General features: G+C 45.5%; 2 protein-coding genes across 3 annotated transcripts in view; both read right to left on the bottom strand.

Moving 5' to 3' along the window:
- Positions 1-262: 262 nt before the first annotated feature.
- TMED6 (transmembrane p24 trafficking protein 6) lies at positions 263-9,746 on the bottom strand. Its single transcript, XM_003262940.3, has 4 exons — positions 8,864-9,746; positions 6,850-6,976; positions 5,118-5,266; positions 263-646 (listed from the first exon to the last, which is right to left on the bottom strand). The coding sequence occupies exons 1-4, from the start codon at positions 9,074-9,076 to the stop codon at positions 413-415; spliced, it is 723 nt and encodes a 240-aa protein (XP_003262988.1). The 5' UTR covers positions 9,077-9,746; the 3' UTR covers positions 263-412.
- Positions 9,747-12,178: 2,432 nt separating this feature from the next.
- The window catches only part of TERF2 (telomeric repeat binding factor 2), a 35,305-nt gene continuing 33,582 nt past the window's right edge, over positions 12,179-13,901 (bottom strand). The window contains exon 10 of one of the 2 annotated variants that reach the window (XM_030794675.1): positions 12,179-13,675. In XM_030794675.1, coding sequence (XP_030650535.1) covers positions 13,517-13,675 — 159 coding nt within the window. In that variant the 3' untranslated portion in view covers positions 12,179-13,516. The remainder of the gene's footprint in view (positions 13,676-13,901) is intronic. The other variant, XM_030794668.1, reaches the window with a different exon arrangement.

Genomic DNA, 13,901 nt, shown 5'->3' with positions numbered 1-13,901 from the left:
ACCTGTATTGCAAAATTAAACTATTTCTTTAATGAATATATTGCTTATTTTAAGTTCCAAAGGCGAAGTCTTTAAGAATAAAACATTACCAACTCCTGCTTTTATATGTAAGCAAACTTGATTGTGGCCTCTTTCAGTTCATCTTCGTTCTAAGGTTTTCTGTTAGCCTTTAAGTAGACTCAATGAAGGCTAAGGGACTGCTATATGATGAACAGTATTTTGATGCATACATTTAATACATACTTCTTCAGAACTTTTTCGTTGTTATTATTTTATTGCCATTTTGCTTTTTTAGATGTGTGCAGCAGACTAAAGCATTAATGAGATAAATTGATTTTTGTCCCATAACATTACAAAGCTGATTCGACTAAGCCCCAGAAGAAAAGAGCCAGGGTGCTATAGTCACCTTAGCTTAGCATCTTGGCTTCTTTGTGTCTGTAGTTGTTGGAACATTGAAGAGACGCTTCAAGAAATACAGTTGCAGGATCCCAGAAAGAATAATAATGAGGCTCTGGGCTGTCGACCACCAGTTCACGTAGTTATAGTTTGATTGGATAAGGAAAAAGTCAGCCATTTTCCTCATCCGGGCAAAGTTGTAGTATCGCCACATGTGAAAGATATTGTTCTGCACCTTTTGTGTGCTGTCCTGTGAGAGAGAAAATTTTAAAGGGGATTCTTCCAAACCCCTCCATCTAGCCTCACCTGGGTGCTCACCAGCACTAACCTATCTGGAAATCAAATAATTTACCCATATGATTTTAAGATGTACAGTACTATTATAGTTGTTGATAAATGTTGTGTTTGCTATGTATGAAATATGGTCTGGACTTGAGTTTAAAATTTTTGTTTTTGTTTTATGAGACAGGGTCTCACTTGTTTGCCCAGGCAGGAGTACAGTGGCGCAGTCACAGCTCACTGCAGCCTCAACCTTCTGCGCTCAAGTGATCTTCCCACCTCAGCCTCCCTAGTAGCTGGGACTACAGGCACATGCCACCACACCCAGCTAATTTTTGTATTTTTTTTTTTTTTTTGTAGAGACAGGGTTTTGCCATGTTGCCCAGGCTCATATCGAACTCCTGGGCTCAAGAGATGCACCCACACTGGCCTCCCAAAGTGTTGGGATTATAGCCATGAGCCACTGCCCCGGCCTTTTGTTTTGTTTTGTTTTTAAAGAATGGAAAACTTCAATTCTCAAACTAGAGAGCTCTTCCAGAGGACCTCTAGATTTAGATGTACTCAGCATGTCGTTACCATTCCAGGTGATGTTTTATGTTCTCTGTATATGGTAGAAGACAAGGGCCTGTGGACTTTTTATTAAAAGGCCAGATGGTAAATACTTTTGGCTTTGCAGGCCCTTGTGACTGCTGAACTCTGCCATTGTAGTACAAAAGCAGCCACAGACAATATGTAATTGTCAAATGAGTATGGCTGTGTTTCAAGAAAACTTCCATTTACAAAAACAGGCAGTGAGCTTTTGTGCATTTAGGAGAGACTATTAAGAAAGTGAAAAGTGGCAGGGCGCGGTAGCTCACGCCTGTAATCCCAGCACTTTGGGAGGCCGAGGCGGGCAGATTACCTGAGGTCAGGAGTTTGAGATCAGCCTGGCCAACATGGTGAAACCCCGTCTCTACTAAAAATACAAAAATTAGCCGGGTGTGGTGGCACACGCCTGTAATCCCAGCTACTCGGGAGGCTGAGGCAGGAGAATTGCTTGAGCCCAGAAGGCGGAGGTTGCAGTGAGCTGAGATCGTGCCACTGTACTCCAGCCTGGCCGACAGAGAGAGACTGTGTCTCAAAAAAAAAAAAAAAAAAAAAGCAAGTGAAAAGTGGCTGGGCATGGTGGCTCATTCCTGTTAATCTTAGCACTTTGGGAGGCCAAGTTGGGCAGATCACCTGAAGTCAGGAGTTCAAGACCAGCCTGGCCAACATAGTGATACCCCATCTCTACTAAAAATACAAAAATTAGCCAGGCATGGTGGCACACGCCTGTAATCCCAGCTACTTGGGAGACTGAAGCATAAGAATCACTTGAACCCGGGAGGCGGAGGTGGCAGTGAGCCAAAATTGTGCCACTGCACTCCAGCCTAGGTGACAAAGCGAGACTCTGTCTCAAAAATAAATAATAAATAAATAAAGATACAAAAGTTAGCTGGGCATTGTGGCACACGCCTGTAGTCCCAGCTACTCAGGAGGCTGAGGCAGGAGAATCGCTTGAACCTGGGAGGCGGAGGTTGCAGTGAGCCAAGATCATATCACTGCACTCCAGCCTGGGAGACAGAATGAAACTCCATCTCAAAAAAAGAAAAAAAGTGAAAAGACATTGCCAGAATGAGAGAAAATATCTGCAACTCACATATTTTAGGAGGGATTTGTATCCAGAATATATAAATAAAATTCAACAATAAAAAGACAATTCAGGCAGGGCTTAGTGGCTCACGCCTGTATTCCCAGCACTTTGAGAGGCTGAGCTGGGCAGATCACAAGGTCAGGAGTTCAAGACCAGCCTGACCAACATGGTGAAACCCCGTCTCTACTAAAAATACAAAAATTAGTTGGGCGTGGTGGCACGTGGCTGTAATGCCACCTACTCAGAAGGCTGAGGCAGGTAGAATCACTTGAACCCAGGAGGCAAAGGTTGCAATGAGCCGAGATCATACCACTGCACTCCAGCCTGGACGACAGAGTGACTCTCAAAAAAAAAAAAAAAAAATTTAAAATGGGCAAAGGATTTTCATTTTTTTCAGATAGGGTCTCACTGTCACAGCCTTGACATCCTGGGTTCAAGCAATTCTATCTAAGCCTCCCGAGTGGCTCGGACCACAAGTATGTGCCACACCCGGGTCGTTTAAAAAGTTGTTTTGTTTGTAGAGATGGGGTCTTACCATGTTTCCCAGGCTAGTCTCAAACTCCTGGGCTCAAGCTATCCTACCTCGGCCTCGCAAAGTGCTGGGATTACAGGTGTTGGGCCAACTGGCCTAGCCTAAAATGGGCAAAGGACTCGAATAGACATTTCTCCAAAGAAGATATAGAGATGGCCGATAAGCACGTGAAAAGATGCTCAACATTATTAATCATTAGGGAAATGCAACTCAAAACCACAAGATAACATTTCACACCCACTAGGATGACTGTAACAAAAAAGACAATAACAAGTGTTGATGAGGAAGTACAGAAATTAGAACTTTCATACACTGCTAGCAAGAGTTTAAAATGGTTTAGCCACTGTGGTAAACAGTCTCCAGTAATTCCACTTTCAGGTATACACAAATGAAAACATGCTAACACAAAAACTTGCATGCAAATGTCCATAGCCGCGTTATGATAGGCAAGAGGTGGAAAAACCTAAATGTCCATCATGTCCATTAACTGATGAATGGATAAATAAAATGTGTATCCATAAAAGAGAATATTATTCAGCCATAAAAGGAAAAGTACTGATACATGCTACAACATGGATGAACGTTGAGAACATGCTAAATTAAGCCAGTCTTGGCTGGGCGCGGTGGCTCATACCTATAATCCCAGCACTTTGGGAGGTCGAGGCAGGCCTGTCACCTGAGATCAGGAGTTTGAGACCAGCTTGGCCAACATGGTGAAACCCTGTCTCTACTAAAAAGGCAAAAATTAGTCGGGCGTGGTGGCAGGTGCCTGTAATCCCAGCTACTTGGGAGGAGGAGAATCACTTGAACCCTGGAGGCGGAGGTTGCAGTGAGCTGAGATTGCGCCATTGCACTCTAGCCTGGACAACAAAGCAAAACTCCATCTCAAAAAATAATAAAAATAAGCCAGTCACAAAATCCCATGTACTGTGTGATTCCACTTAAAGTGTATAGAGCCCAGCCACAGTGGCTCAAAGTGCTGATTAACCTCGGCGCAGTAGCTCAAAATGCTGAGTAATCTCAGCTCAGTGGCTTAAAGTGCTGAATCTCAGCACTTTGGCAAGCCGAGGTGGGAGGATTGCTTGAGTGCAGGAGGTTGAGGCTGCAGTGAGCTGTGATCAAGCCACTGCACACTGCAGCCTGGACAACAAGAGTGAGACCCTGTCTCAAAAATTAAGTATAGAATAGGTAAATCTATAGAGACAGTAGAACAGGGATAGGCAGGCCTGGGGTAATAGAATGGAGAATGACTAATGGGTAGTGGGATTTTGGGGGGTGGGTGGGTGATAAACTTCCGGAATTAGATGCTGATAGTTGCACAGCCTTGTGAATATACTAAAAAACCACTGACATATACTTTTAGATGGTTTACGGTGTATAAATTATATCTCAATTTAAACAGGCAATGGGCCAGATTTGGCCTGTCAGCCATACATAGTTTGCCAACCCTTGGTATAAAACGAAGATGGAATTTCAAGAGCTTCAAGTTATTATTTATTTATTTATTTATTTATTATTTATTTATTTTTTTTTTTTTTTTTTGAGACGGAGTCTCGCTCTGTCGCCCAGGCTGGAGTGCAGTGGCGCGATCTCGGCTCACTGCAAGCTCCGCCTCCCGGGTTCACGCCATTCTCCTGCCTCAGCCTCTCCGAGTAGCTGGGACTACAGGTGACCGCCACCACGCCCGGCTAATTTTTTGTATTTTTAGTAGAGACGGGGTTTCATCGTGGTCTCGATCTCCTGACCTCGTGATCCGCCCGCCTCGGCCTCCCAAAGTGCTGGGATTACAAGCGTGAGCCACCGCGCCCAGCCTCGAGTTATAATTTATTTTGAGATGGAGTCTCGCTGTATCCCAGACGAGTGTAGTGGTGTGATCTCAGCTCACTGCAACCTCTGCCTCCCGGGGTTCAAGCGATTCTCCTGCCTCAGCCTTCCAAGTAGCTGGGATTACAGGTGCGCACCACCATGCCCGGCTAATTTTTGTATTTTTAGTAGAGATAGGGTTTCACCATGTTGGCAAGGCTGGTTTCAAACTCCTGACCTCAGGTGATCCGCCCGCCTCGGCCTCCCAAAGTGCTAGGATTACAGGCGTGAGCCACTGTGCCCAGCCAAGTCATAATTTATTAAGAAATTCACATCCCCTTGCCTGTTTGGTTTCTACCTAAATGAAGTCATCTTCCCTCTGAAGTTAAAAATCAGTTTCCACAGATGTTTCTCTTCCACAAAACACTTCCTTACCTCTATTGCATCCAGAGTATCATTCAGTTGTTCTCTTTCCTTCTGTTTGTGGTCAGTCTCAGGGCCCTCATAGAAGACTCCAAAGTTGAGGTACACTTGCACAGAACCGAAGTGATTATGCTGATTACTTAGACAAAGCTGATAAAAACCTGTAGGAATTCTGAGATCATTACCAAGTCTTTGGTCTCCTCCCCTTTGTTAAGGATTCCCTGGAGGTATCTGTCCTCTAGTTTTGGGATTCTACTACAGGACCTTCTTTTTACTTAGAAAGTACAAAGATCCTGTTTTTGACACAGAAGACACAGACTTTGTGTTAAACTCATGCTAAATATTACTTATTATATTTGGCCAAATTTTAGTAACTAGTTCTTTCCATACTGGGTAGTGGCAAACAACGTTTTCTCTTTTCCAACATATAATTCCCACATCTTGTATTAAGGAACTCCTGCTCAACAGATTGAGTTGAAGTTAAGAGCACGGTGTTTGCCTGGTCCTTGTACACCATTAGAGCTAGGGACACCATCTTGAACTTGAAATTAGGAAAGACAAAAAAAAAAAATTGGATGCATAGTGCATGAAAGCAGCTCTCCTGGAGTGATTGCCTCCAAGGCGGTCTGTGCAGTGACTCATGGTTTGGGATATCTGTTGGGGCTGGGGTTGCCTCCTTTTGTGTGTGCGGGGGCGGGAGGGGGTGGCAGACGGGAAGGAGCGAGGTGGAGAGGACCTGTGGAAGATGGGTGGGGTGGGATTAGAAAGGTTTGGCAGTGTTTGAAAGTCAAAATGATTGGAAGGCACTACTGGCATGTAGGGGCCAAAGATGTTCAAGATCTTTTTTTTTTTTTAGACGAGTCTCGCTCTGTCATCCAGACTGGAGTGCAATGGCGCGCTCTCGGCCCACTGCAGCCTCTGCCTTCTGGGTTCAAGCGATTCTCTTGCCTCAGCCTCCTGGGTAGCTGGGATTACAGGCGCCTGCCACCATGCCCAGCTAATTTTTGTGTTTTTAGTAGAGATGGGGTTTCACCATATTGGTCAGGCTGATTGCGAACTCCTGACCTCAGGTGATCTGCCCGCCTCGGCCTCCCAAAGTGCTGGGATTACAGGTATGAGCCACCGCGCCAGGCCTGTTCAAGATCTTTTAACACTGATACATATCCTGTGCTTCATAGTGAAGGACTGTCTGATGCCCCTGTTGAGAAAATGTCTTTTTTAGTGCAGCTGGCTATGAAAGAGGGCAGTTAAGACACTGGTGCTGTCCAAAGTGGAACAGGCTTGACCTGGCTGGAGGAGTGCTTTGTTGTGGAGTGTGGATATCTCACATGGATATCATGCATGGTCTTTGGTTCTGAATCTGCTTTTAGTAACTGACTCAAATATTCTGATGACTGGAAAGAAATGCTTCCCTGTAATCCATTTGTTAATTGGAATTCTGTATTATAAATGGGTCTCTGTTTTTTGGTTACTTTCCCAGAATCTGATCAACTGGAGATGATGAGATAAAATTGAGCTGCTGAACCCTAGAGTTAGAATGCTCACCTGGAGTGTTGCCCCCAGATCGTCAGTAGACTGCCACTTGGCATCCTTGGAGGTCAGCAGTCTCCAGGAACACTGGTTTTTGGTGTTAAAGGCTGAATTTTTTTCCTACTGTTTAAACATCTCTGTATACTTCCTCATTATTTCTCTAATTTCATAGGACCCTATGATTATTATAATAGCCATGGTAATGAAAACAGACCTGTCTCTTGGGTAGAGAAGTTAATCTGGCCCCGGACACCCTGGGAGGTGTCTATGAGAAATCCCTGTGGGTTATGTGCCGTGGCAGCAACATGCCGGTCATGTGACATCCCCACTGTCCGCTGAACCTGCCAAGACACATTAAATAGGTAGCAGAACCCCTGCTACATCACGAGGAAGCCAGCTGACTGGTAAGAGTGACGTCCAACAGTCATGAGCACAGTGGTCTCTGTCTGGGGTGGGACTGCCCAACCCCCTGCTGGGGTTTGGAATTGATTGGAGGATTCTGAGGTGTCACAGTGATGGTGTTAAGGGGAGGCAGCACAGCATTGCTCAACGTCTGCAATGTAAGAAACAGTACAGCAGGACAAAGAACTGCCCAGAATGCCAACAGCACCCGTGTGAAGAAGACATGCCTTGCTGGGACCACACAGCTGGTGTGGATCCGTTAAAATGTATGATTCTGGGCTGGGCACAGTGGCTCACGCCTGTAATCCCAGTACTTTGGGAGGCCGAGGCGGGCAGATCACAAAGTCAGGAGTTCGAGACCAGCCTGGCTAACATGGTGAAACCCCGTCTCTACTTAAAAAATACAAAAATTAGCCTGGCATGGTGGCGTGCACCTATAATCCCAGCTACTTTGGAGGCTGAGGCAGGAGAATTGCTTGAACCCAGGAGGCGGGGGTTGCAGTGAGTCGAGATCGCACCACTGCACTCCAGCCTGAGCAACAGAGCAAGACTCTGTCTAAAAAAAAAAAAAAAAAAAAAGTACGATTCTGGCTGTAGAATTCTTTTTTTTGAGACGGAGTCTTGCCCTGTCACCCAGCCTGGAGTGCAGTGGCGCGATCTCGGCTCACTGCAACCTCCACCTCCCAGGTTCAAGTGATTCTCCCGCCTCAGCCACCCAAGTAGCTGGGATTACAGGCACACGCCACCAAGCCTGGCTAATTTTTGTATTTTTAGTAGAGATGGGGTTTCACCATATTGGCCAAGGTGGTCTCGAACTCCTGACCTCAGGTGATCCGCCTGTCTCAGCCTCCCAAAGTGCTGGGATGACAGGTGTGAGCCACCGCACCCCGCCTGGCTGTAAAGTTCTTGAATGAACTTGCTTGGTGGTTGAGCTCCCCAATGATGTCCCAGATTTGGGCATTTGCTGCTTGGCAGTGCACACCTACAGCAAGCACTCCATGGACACTCGCTCCCAAGCTAGATCTTGATTAGCCCAGGCCATAGTGAGCTTAGTAGTGGCTGCTGTTCTAATAGAAATTCAGAGGTAAGAAAAGTCTCTGATAAGTTTATTAAAATAAATGTTGTTACACTGGAGTGGAGTAAGATCAACAAACTCTATTACTATGTAAACAAAAGTTAGAAAGTTAACACATTTCTAAGATAAAGAACAAAGGAAATGAACAGCCTCTAACTTTCATATGGAGTTCACCATCCTTGGACAGCATGATATAAAACCATAGTATGGATAAAAGTACTTGACCTTTGAATAGGTAACTTGAAAACACTTACCGTCCTAAAAAAAAAAAAATAGGATTAACTGGCTGAATACAGAAAACTTGAGCTAGTGAATCTCTGATTTGCCAGAATTGCTCCTAAAGGCAGCAGAGCCTTTACTCCCCCACCCCCATAAGCTGAAGCAGCTTTCTTTGAAATCTCTGGATCAGTCTCCAAAGCACCATTATCCATTTTGTTTTAATATATTAAAAATGTATTCTCTCCCCTCTCATCCCCAAATCCGAGTACATGTAATGATTACCTCCTCAGGGAGAGTGCCCCACGGCTTTAAGAGTGGCCCCTGATGTGAGAAGCCAAACCATATGTTTTAGCTCCTGTTGGTGATTATTCACCCAGCTGGAGTTTCCCTCTAACTGCAGGTCCATTTCATTAACAGGTGGGGAATCACAGCACAATAAAGGCAACCAGACCTTGTTTTGGCCTAAAACCTGACCCAATTTATGAGCAAAGGAGAAAAAAGAAAAACCCAATATGGCCAGTCACCCGCGTACCTCATAACTGAAATAGAAGTATCCAGTCTGGTGGGCAAATTGCCAAAAGCATTCCGTGCCTCCTGGAGGCATCATGATGCCAAAGTCATATCGATCAGCTCCACGGAAGAGTGGCTGGTCCCTAGAGCCACTTAGAAATTCTGTCTTCTGGCTCCTGGCAGACGTCACTAGATTCAGAACGACCAGCCCAGCCCCAAAGAGCAAGGGGGACATGCCGCTTTCTGGAGCCTCCTCTGCAGGTGAACTGCTCGCAGCCCAAGGGAGTCAAGTCGTTCAGACAACTGCTGGGCTAATGATTAACTCCACAAGTCACATTTAGGCCCATTTCAGGGCCACACATAGATATTCATAATAGAACTGCCATGATACTCCCATATTTGGCTCACAGTAGGAAATTTTGCTTTCACCTCAAAAACTCAGTGGCTTGCCAAACCTACTTCATGGGTGCTACAGAGAATCTATCATTTCAGAAGAGGTCTTTCCACCCTTCATTAGGGCTGTCATTTTTTAGTTCCTGCTTCTTGGGGATATAATACTGGATAAGTTTACAACTTTCTGAATATACTGACAAAAAGTTGGCTGGGGAGATTGTTCTCTTACATCAAATTGCTCCTATAAACACATGGGGCAACACTTCTCTATGCCCAATGCTGCAACTCAGAGCAAATCACAGCATGTGTGCGCAAAGGTGTAAATGGATGAATATAGTGCCAGGATGGTGCTCAGACCCCTCCACTGACAGTCCTTGTCCTGATGCCTTCCACCTAGCAGTCACCTAAAGCTATCCAAACCCACCGAAAGAATTACATTATCCAAAGCCTCAATGTTTCCTTTTTTTTTTTTTTCTGAGGGAGTGTAGCTCAGGCACCCAGGCTGGAGTGCAGTGGCACAATCTCTGCTCACTGCAACCTCCACCTCCCAGGTTCAAGCGATTCTCCTGCCTCAGCCTCCTGAGTAGCTGGAATTACAGGTGCCTGCCACCACGCCCGGCTAATTTTTGAATTTTTAGTAGAGACGGGGTTTTACCATGTTGGCCAAGCTGGTCTCGAACTCCTGACCTCAAGTAATCCGCCCGCCTCGGCCTCCCAGAGTGCTGGGATTACAGGCATGAGCCACTGCGCCCGGCCTTGATCTTTCTTTTATTCAGGTCTTCTTCAGCACCCATGGGGGGAAAAAGCTATCCAGAACCCACTTAAAGACAATTATATTATTCACATCCTTAATCTTTATTCTTTTATTCATGATTTCAACACTCACCTCCTTCATGGCAGGCACTGAGCTAAGATTTAACTGCATCTTATTTTATTCTCACAATAGCCCTGCAAGGGAGGTATTGTGAGCTCTGGCATTAGAGATGAGGACACAGACATTCAGAGATTCCAGTGGTGGCTCATGCTCCCACAAGCATACCTGGCAGAGCTGGGTCCCCGGTGGAGGCTCATGCTCTTAACCACCAGGCAGGCCAGTGTTTCTCATTCTCAAGCTCTCAGTCTCTGAGTTCTGACACTGCCTAAACATTTTTTAGTCATATCTTTTTTTTTTTTTTTTGGCTTCCTTGAGATGGTATCACTCTGTCTTCCAGGCTGGAGTGCAGTGGCACAAACATAGTTCACTGCAGCCTCACCCTCTCGGGCTCAAACAATCCTCCCACCTCAGCCTCCTGAGTAGCTGGGCCCACAGGAGTGCATCACCACACCTGGCTGATTTTTGTACTGTTTGTAGAGATGAGGTTTTGCCATGTTGCCTAGGTTGGTCTCAAACTCCTGGGCTCAAGTGATCCCCATGCTTTGGCCTCCTAAAGTGCTAGGATTACAGGTGTGAGCCACTGCGCCTAGCCTTAGTCATAACCTTAAAAAACAAAAAACAAAACAGCATTAACACCTTCCAGCAATTATTTGCATTGACTCAAAGCGTCACAGGCTAAGTAGGCAGAAAACAGACTCTATACGTGTGGTTCAGTTCTAGCAAAGGCCAAATGACATCACAGCACTCTGGGAGCACAGTGGCTCTGTGGCAGTCTCGCTCAAGTGACAGAAGAGTCTGGGAACTTCTATCAGCACACGTGGCATAGGCATCCCCCACCTGAGTCGCACCACCGTCGCAGTCCTAGCACTGGTCACGTCATAAGCAGTGACTTGGTTTCGGCGAAACAATCGTCAGTTCATAGTAAGTTTTATAGTTCTACAGAAGCTGTAAGCATAGTTTTATCTTTGTATACATTTCAATAACTGTAATAAAAACAACACTGAATTATGTGAAAAAATATTAATGAACATAAGCATTCTCAAGTTTAAGAAACACTGATGCCGGGTGCGGTGGCTCACGCCTGTAATCCCAGCACTTTGGGAGGCTGAGGCGGGCGGATCATTGAGGTCAGGAGATCGAGACCATCCTGGCTAACATGGTGAAACCCCGTCTCTACGAAAAATACAAAAAATTAGCCAGGTGTGGTGGCGGGTGCCTGTAGTCCCAGCTACTCAGGAGGCTGAGGCAGGAGAATGGTGTGAACCCAGGAGGCAGAGGCTCCCAAGTTCAAGCAGTTCTCCTGCCTCAGCCTCCCGAGAGGCTGGGATTACAGGCACCTGCCACCATGGATGGCTAAGATTTTGTATTTTTAGTAGAGATGGGGTTTCACCATGTTGGCCAGGCTGGTCTTGAACTCCTGACCTCAGGTGATCCTACCCTTCTTGGCCTCCCAAAGTGCTGGGATTACAGGGGTGAGCCACTGCTCCCAGCCAGTTTTGTTTTGTTTTGAGATAGAGTCTCGCTTTGTTGCCCAGGCTGGAGTGCAATGGCATGATCTTGGCTCGTTGCAACTTCCATCTCCCGAGTTCAGGTGATTCTCCTGCCTCAGCCTCCTGAATAGCTGGGATTACAGGCGCCCGCCACCAAGCCCAGCTAATTTTTGTATTTTTAGTACAGATAGGGTTTTACTATGTTGGCCAGGCTGGTCTTGAACTCCTGACCTCAAGTGATCCTCCTGCCTTGGCCTCCCAGAGTGCTGGGATTACAGGCATTAGCCACCATGCCTGGCCTAATGGATGAATTTTAAAACTGTAGCATTTCTTTAAACCTTGCCTTTCACTCACTCAGAAGTGAGAAAGGGGGAATTCTTTTGTCCCCAGAAATGATATATGACGAAACTGAAAGGTTAAGAGGAAACTTCCACATCATCTGTTTGACACAGCTTCCAAGGATTAAAACATTCAATAAAGTCTGACATCAGCTTCTTGATCAAAATAGTTCAGCAAAGTTTGTTCAACATTTTGCTACCTCCCTCTGTGAATACATGCTGTGCTGCAATTAAACAGCTACTTACAGTTGAGAGAAGCAAGACTTTAATGAAGAATGCTACAAGTATGGACACTAATTAGTTCTCACCTTTTAAAAAAAGATTACAGAAAACACTTTACTGAAATTTTTTGCTAAAAAGACAGTCTTTAAGGGTGTCGGGAGAGACAGCAAGCACAACACAGTACAAAAGGAGAAGGGAATGTTGAATTCCAGTGCAAGACACGAACACAGCACAATTAGGGAATCAGGAGGAAGCAACCATTTCACAAAGAATGAAATTAGGCATTTATATTCAATCAGGATTTTTTTTTAAGCTTTAAAAGTCCAGTATAAGGAAGGGAATTGGGAAAAGAGGCAGGGGACAGGGGGCAGGGGATCGGGGAACTAAGCTTATCTACAATCACCATTTTACCGAAAAACACACTGGTTCAACCACATGAGAAGTGGAGGATAAACCTGCCTACATAGCCCAGCAGATGTTGAGAGCAAATGCCAAGGCAGACAGGTCTAGGGTTGATGTCACGACTGGCTAAAGAGTTTTTAAAGGGAATCTTATTCCACAAGGATTGGTCTGTCATCAACCTGGGTTCATAACAGACTAAGTTCCTTTGCATTTGCATCAGAAGGCCAGAACTTGACGTGGAACAAATTTACTCCAAATAATACTCACACTGCTGGTTTTAACAGGTCATGGAGTCACAAGTGGCTCCTAATAGACTTCACCATTTCCTAGGAGAAGGTTCTACAGATTACCAGGGATTTAAATTTAAGCAAACCACTAAAGAAGGGAAACACTAATGATATTCTGGCACTGCAAAAGCTGTGTGCCTGTCATCTCTGCCAAGGACATGGGTGGACTTGGCTCTGCTTCTTAGCTCCATGATCTCCAACAGTGATGAAGTGGAACTGGGACCTCCCCCACGTCAAAGGAGGTTGCCCAAAATTCTCATCCCAGCCCAGCTTCCGAAAGAAACAGCAGATGCCGGGCGCGGTGGCTCATGCCTGTAATCCCAGCACTTTGGGAGGCCAAGGTGGGCGGATCACGAGGTCAGGAGATTGAGACCATCCTGGCTAACATGGTGAAACCCCGTCTCTACTAAAAATACAAAAAATTAGCCGGGCGTGGTGGCGGGCGCCTGTAGTCCCAGCTACTCGGGAGGCTGATGCAGGAGAATGGCGTGAGCCTGGGAGGCGGAGCTTGCAGTGAGCTGAGATTGCGCCACTGCACTCCAGCCTGGGTGACAGAGCAAGACTCTGTCTCAAAAAAAAAAAAAAAAAAAAAGAAAAGAAACAGCAGACTATCAGGGGCTATTATTAGGAACCATGCTCCTGTGAATTCTGTGGAAATGAAAGCCTGTTTCAGTTCATGCCAAGTCTTTTCATGGTCCGCCAGCGATCCTTAATCATCACAGCTGTTCGGTTAACAAATGGGTAATTTTTAGAAATGGCAGCCCAGTTTCCTTCCCCATATTTCTGCACTCCAGCCTTGACCCACTCGCTTTCTTCTACAGTCCACTTCTGCAAAAGAAAACCAAAAGATTTATCACCACCTTTCCTCTCCACTTACTTACATTTTCTCCAATGTAGTGATAAGGTAAACTCAAGAATCCCAGGAGGATCATCTGAACCTGAAAGCACAGCTTATGTTTTTAAAACATGGAATGGACAGGATATGAGCACTGTGGATCTGGACACAGGAATTCTGGATGTCCTGCCATTTGATCCTTAAGTAACAATCACTTCT

The sequence above is a fragment of the Nomascus leucogenys genome, chromosome 2, assembly GCF_006542625.1.
Source record: "Nomascus leucogenys isolate Asia chromosome 2, Asia_NLE_v1, whole genome shotgun sequence".
NCBI classification, from domain to species: Eukaryota; Metazoa; Chordata; class Mammalia; order Primates; family Hylobatidae; genus Nomascus; species Nomascus leucogenys.
Note: the sequence above shows the minus strand (reverse complement) of the source record. Positions and strands in the feature narration are given on the sequence as shown.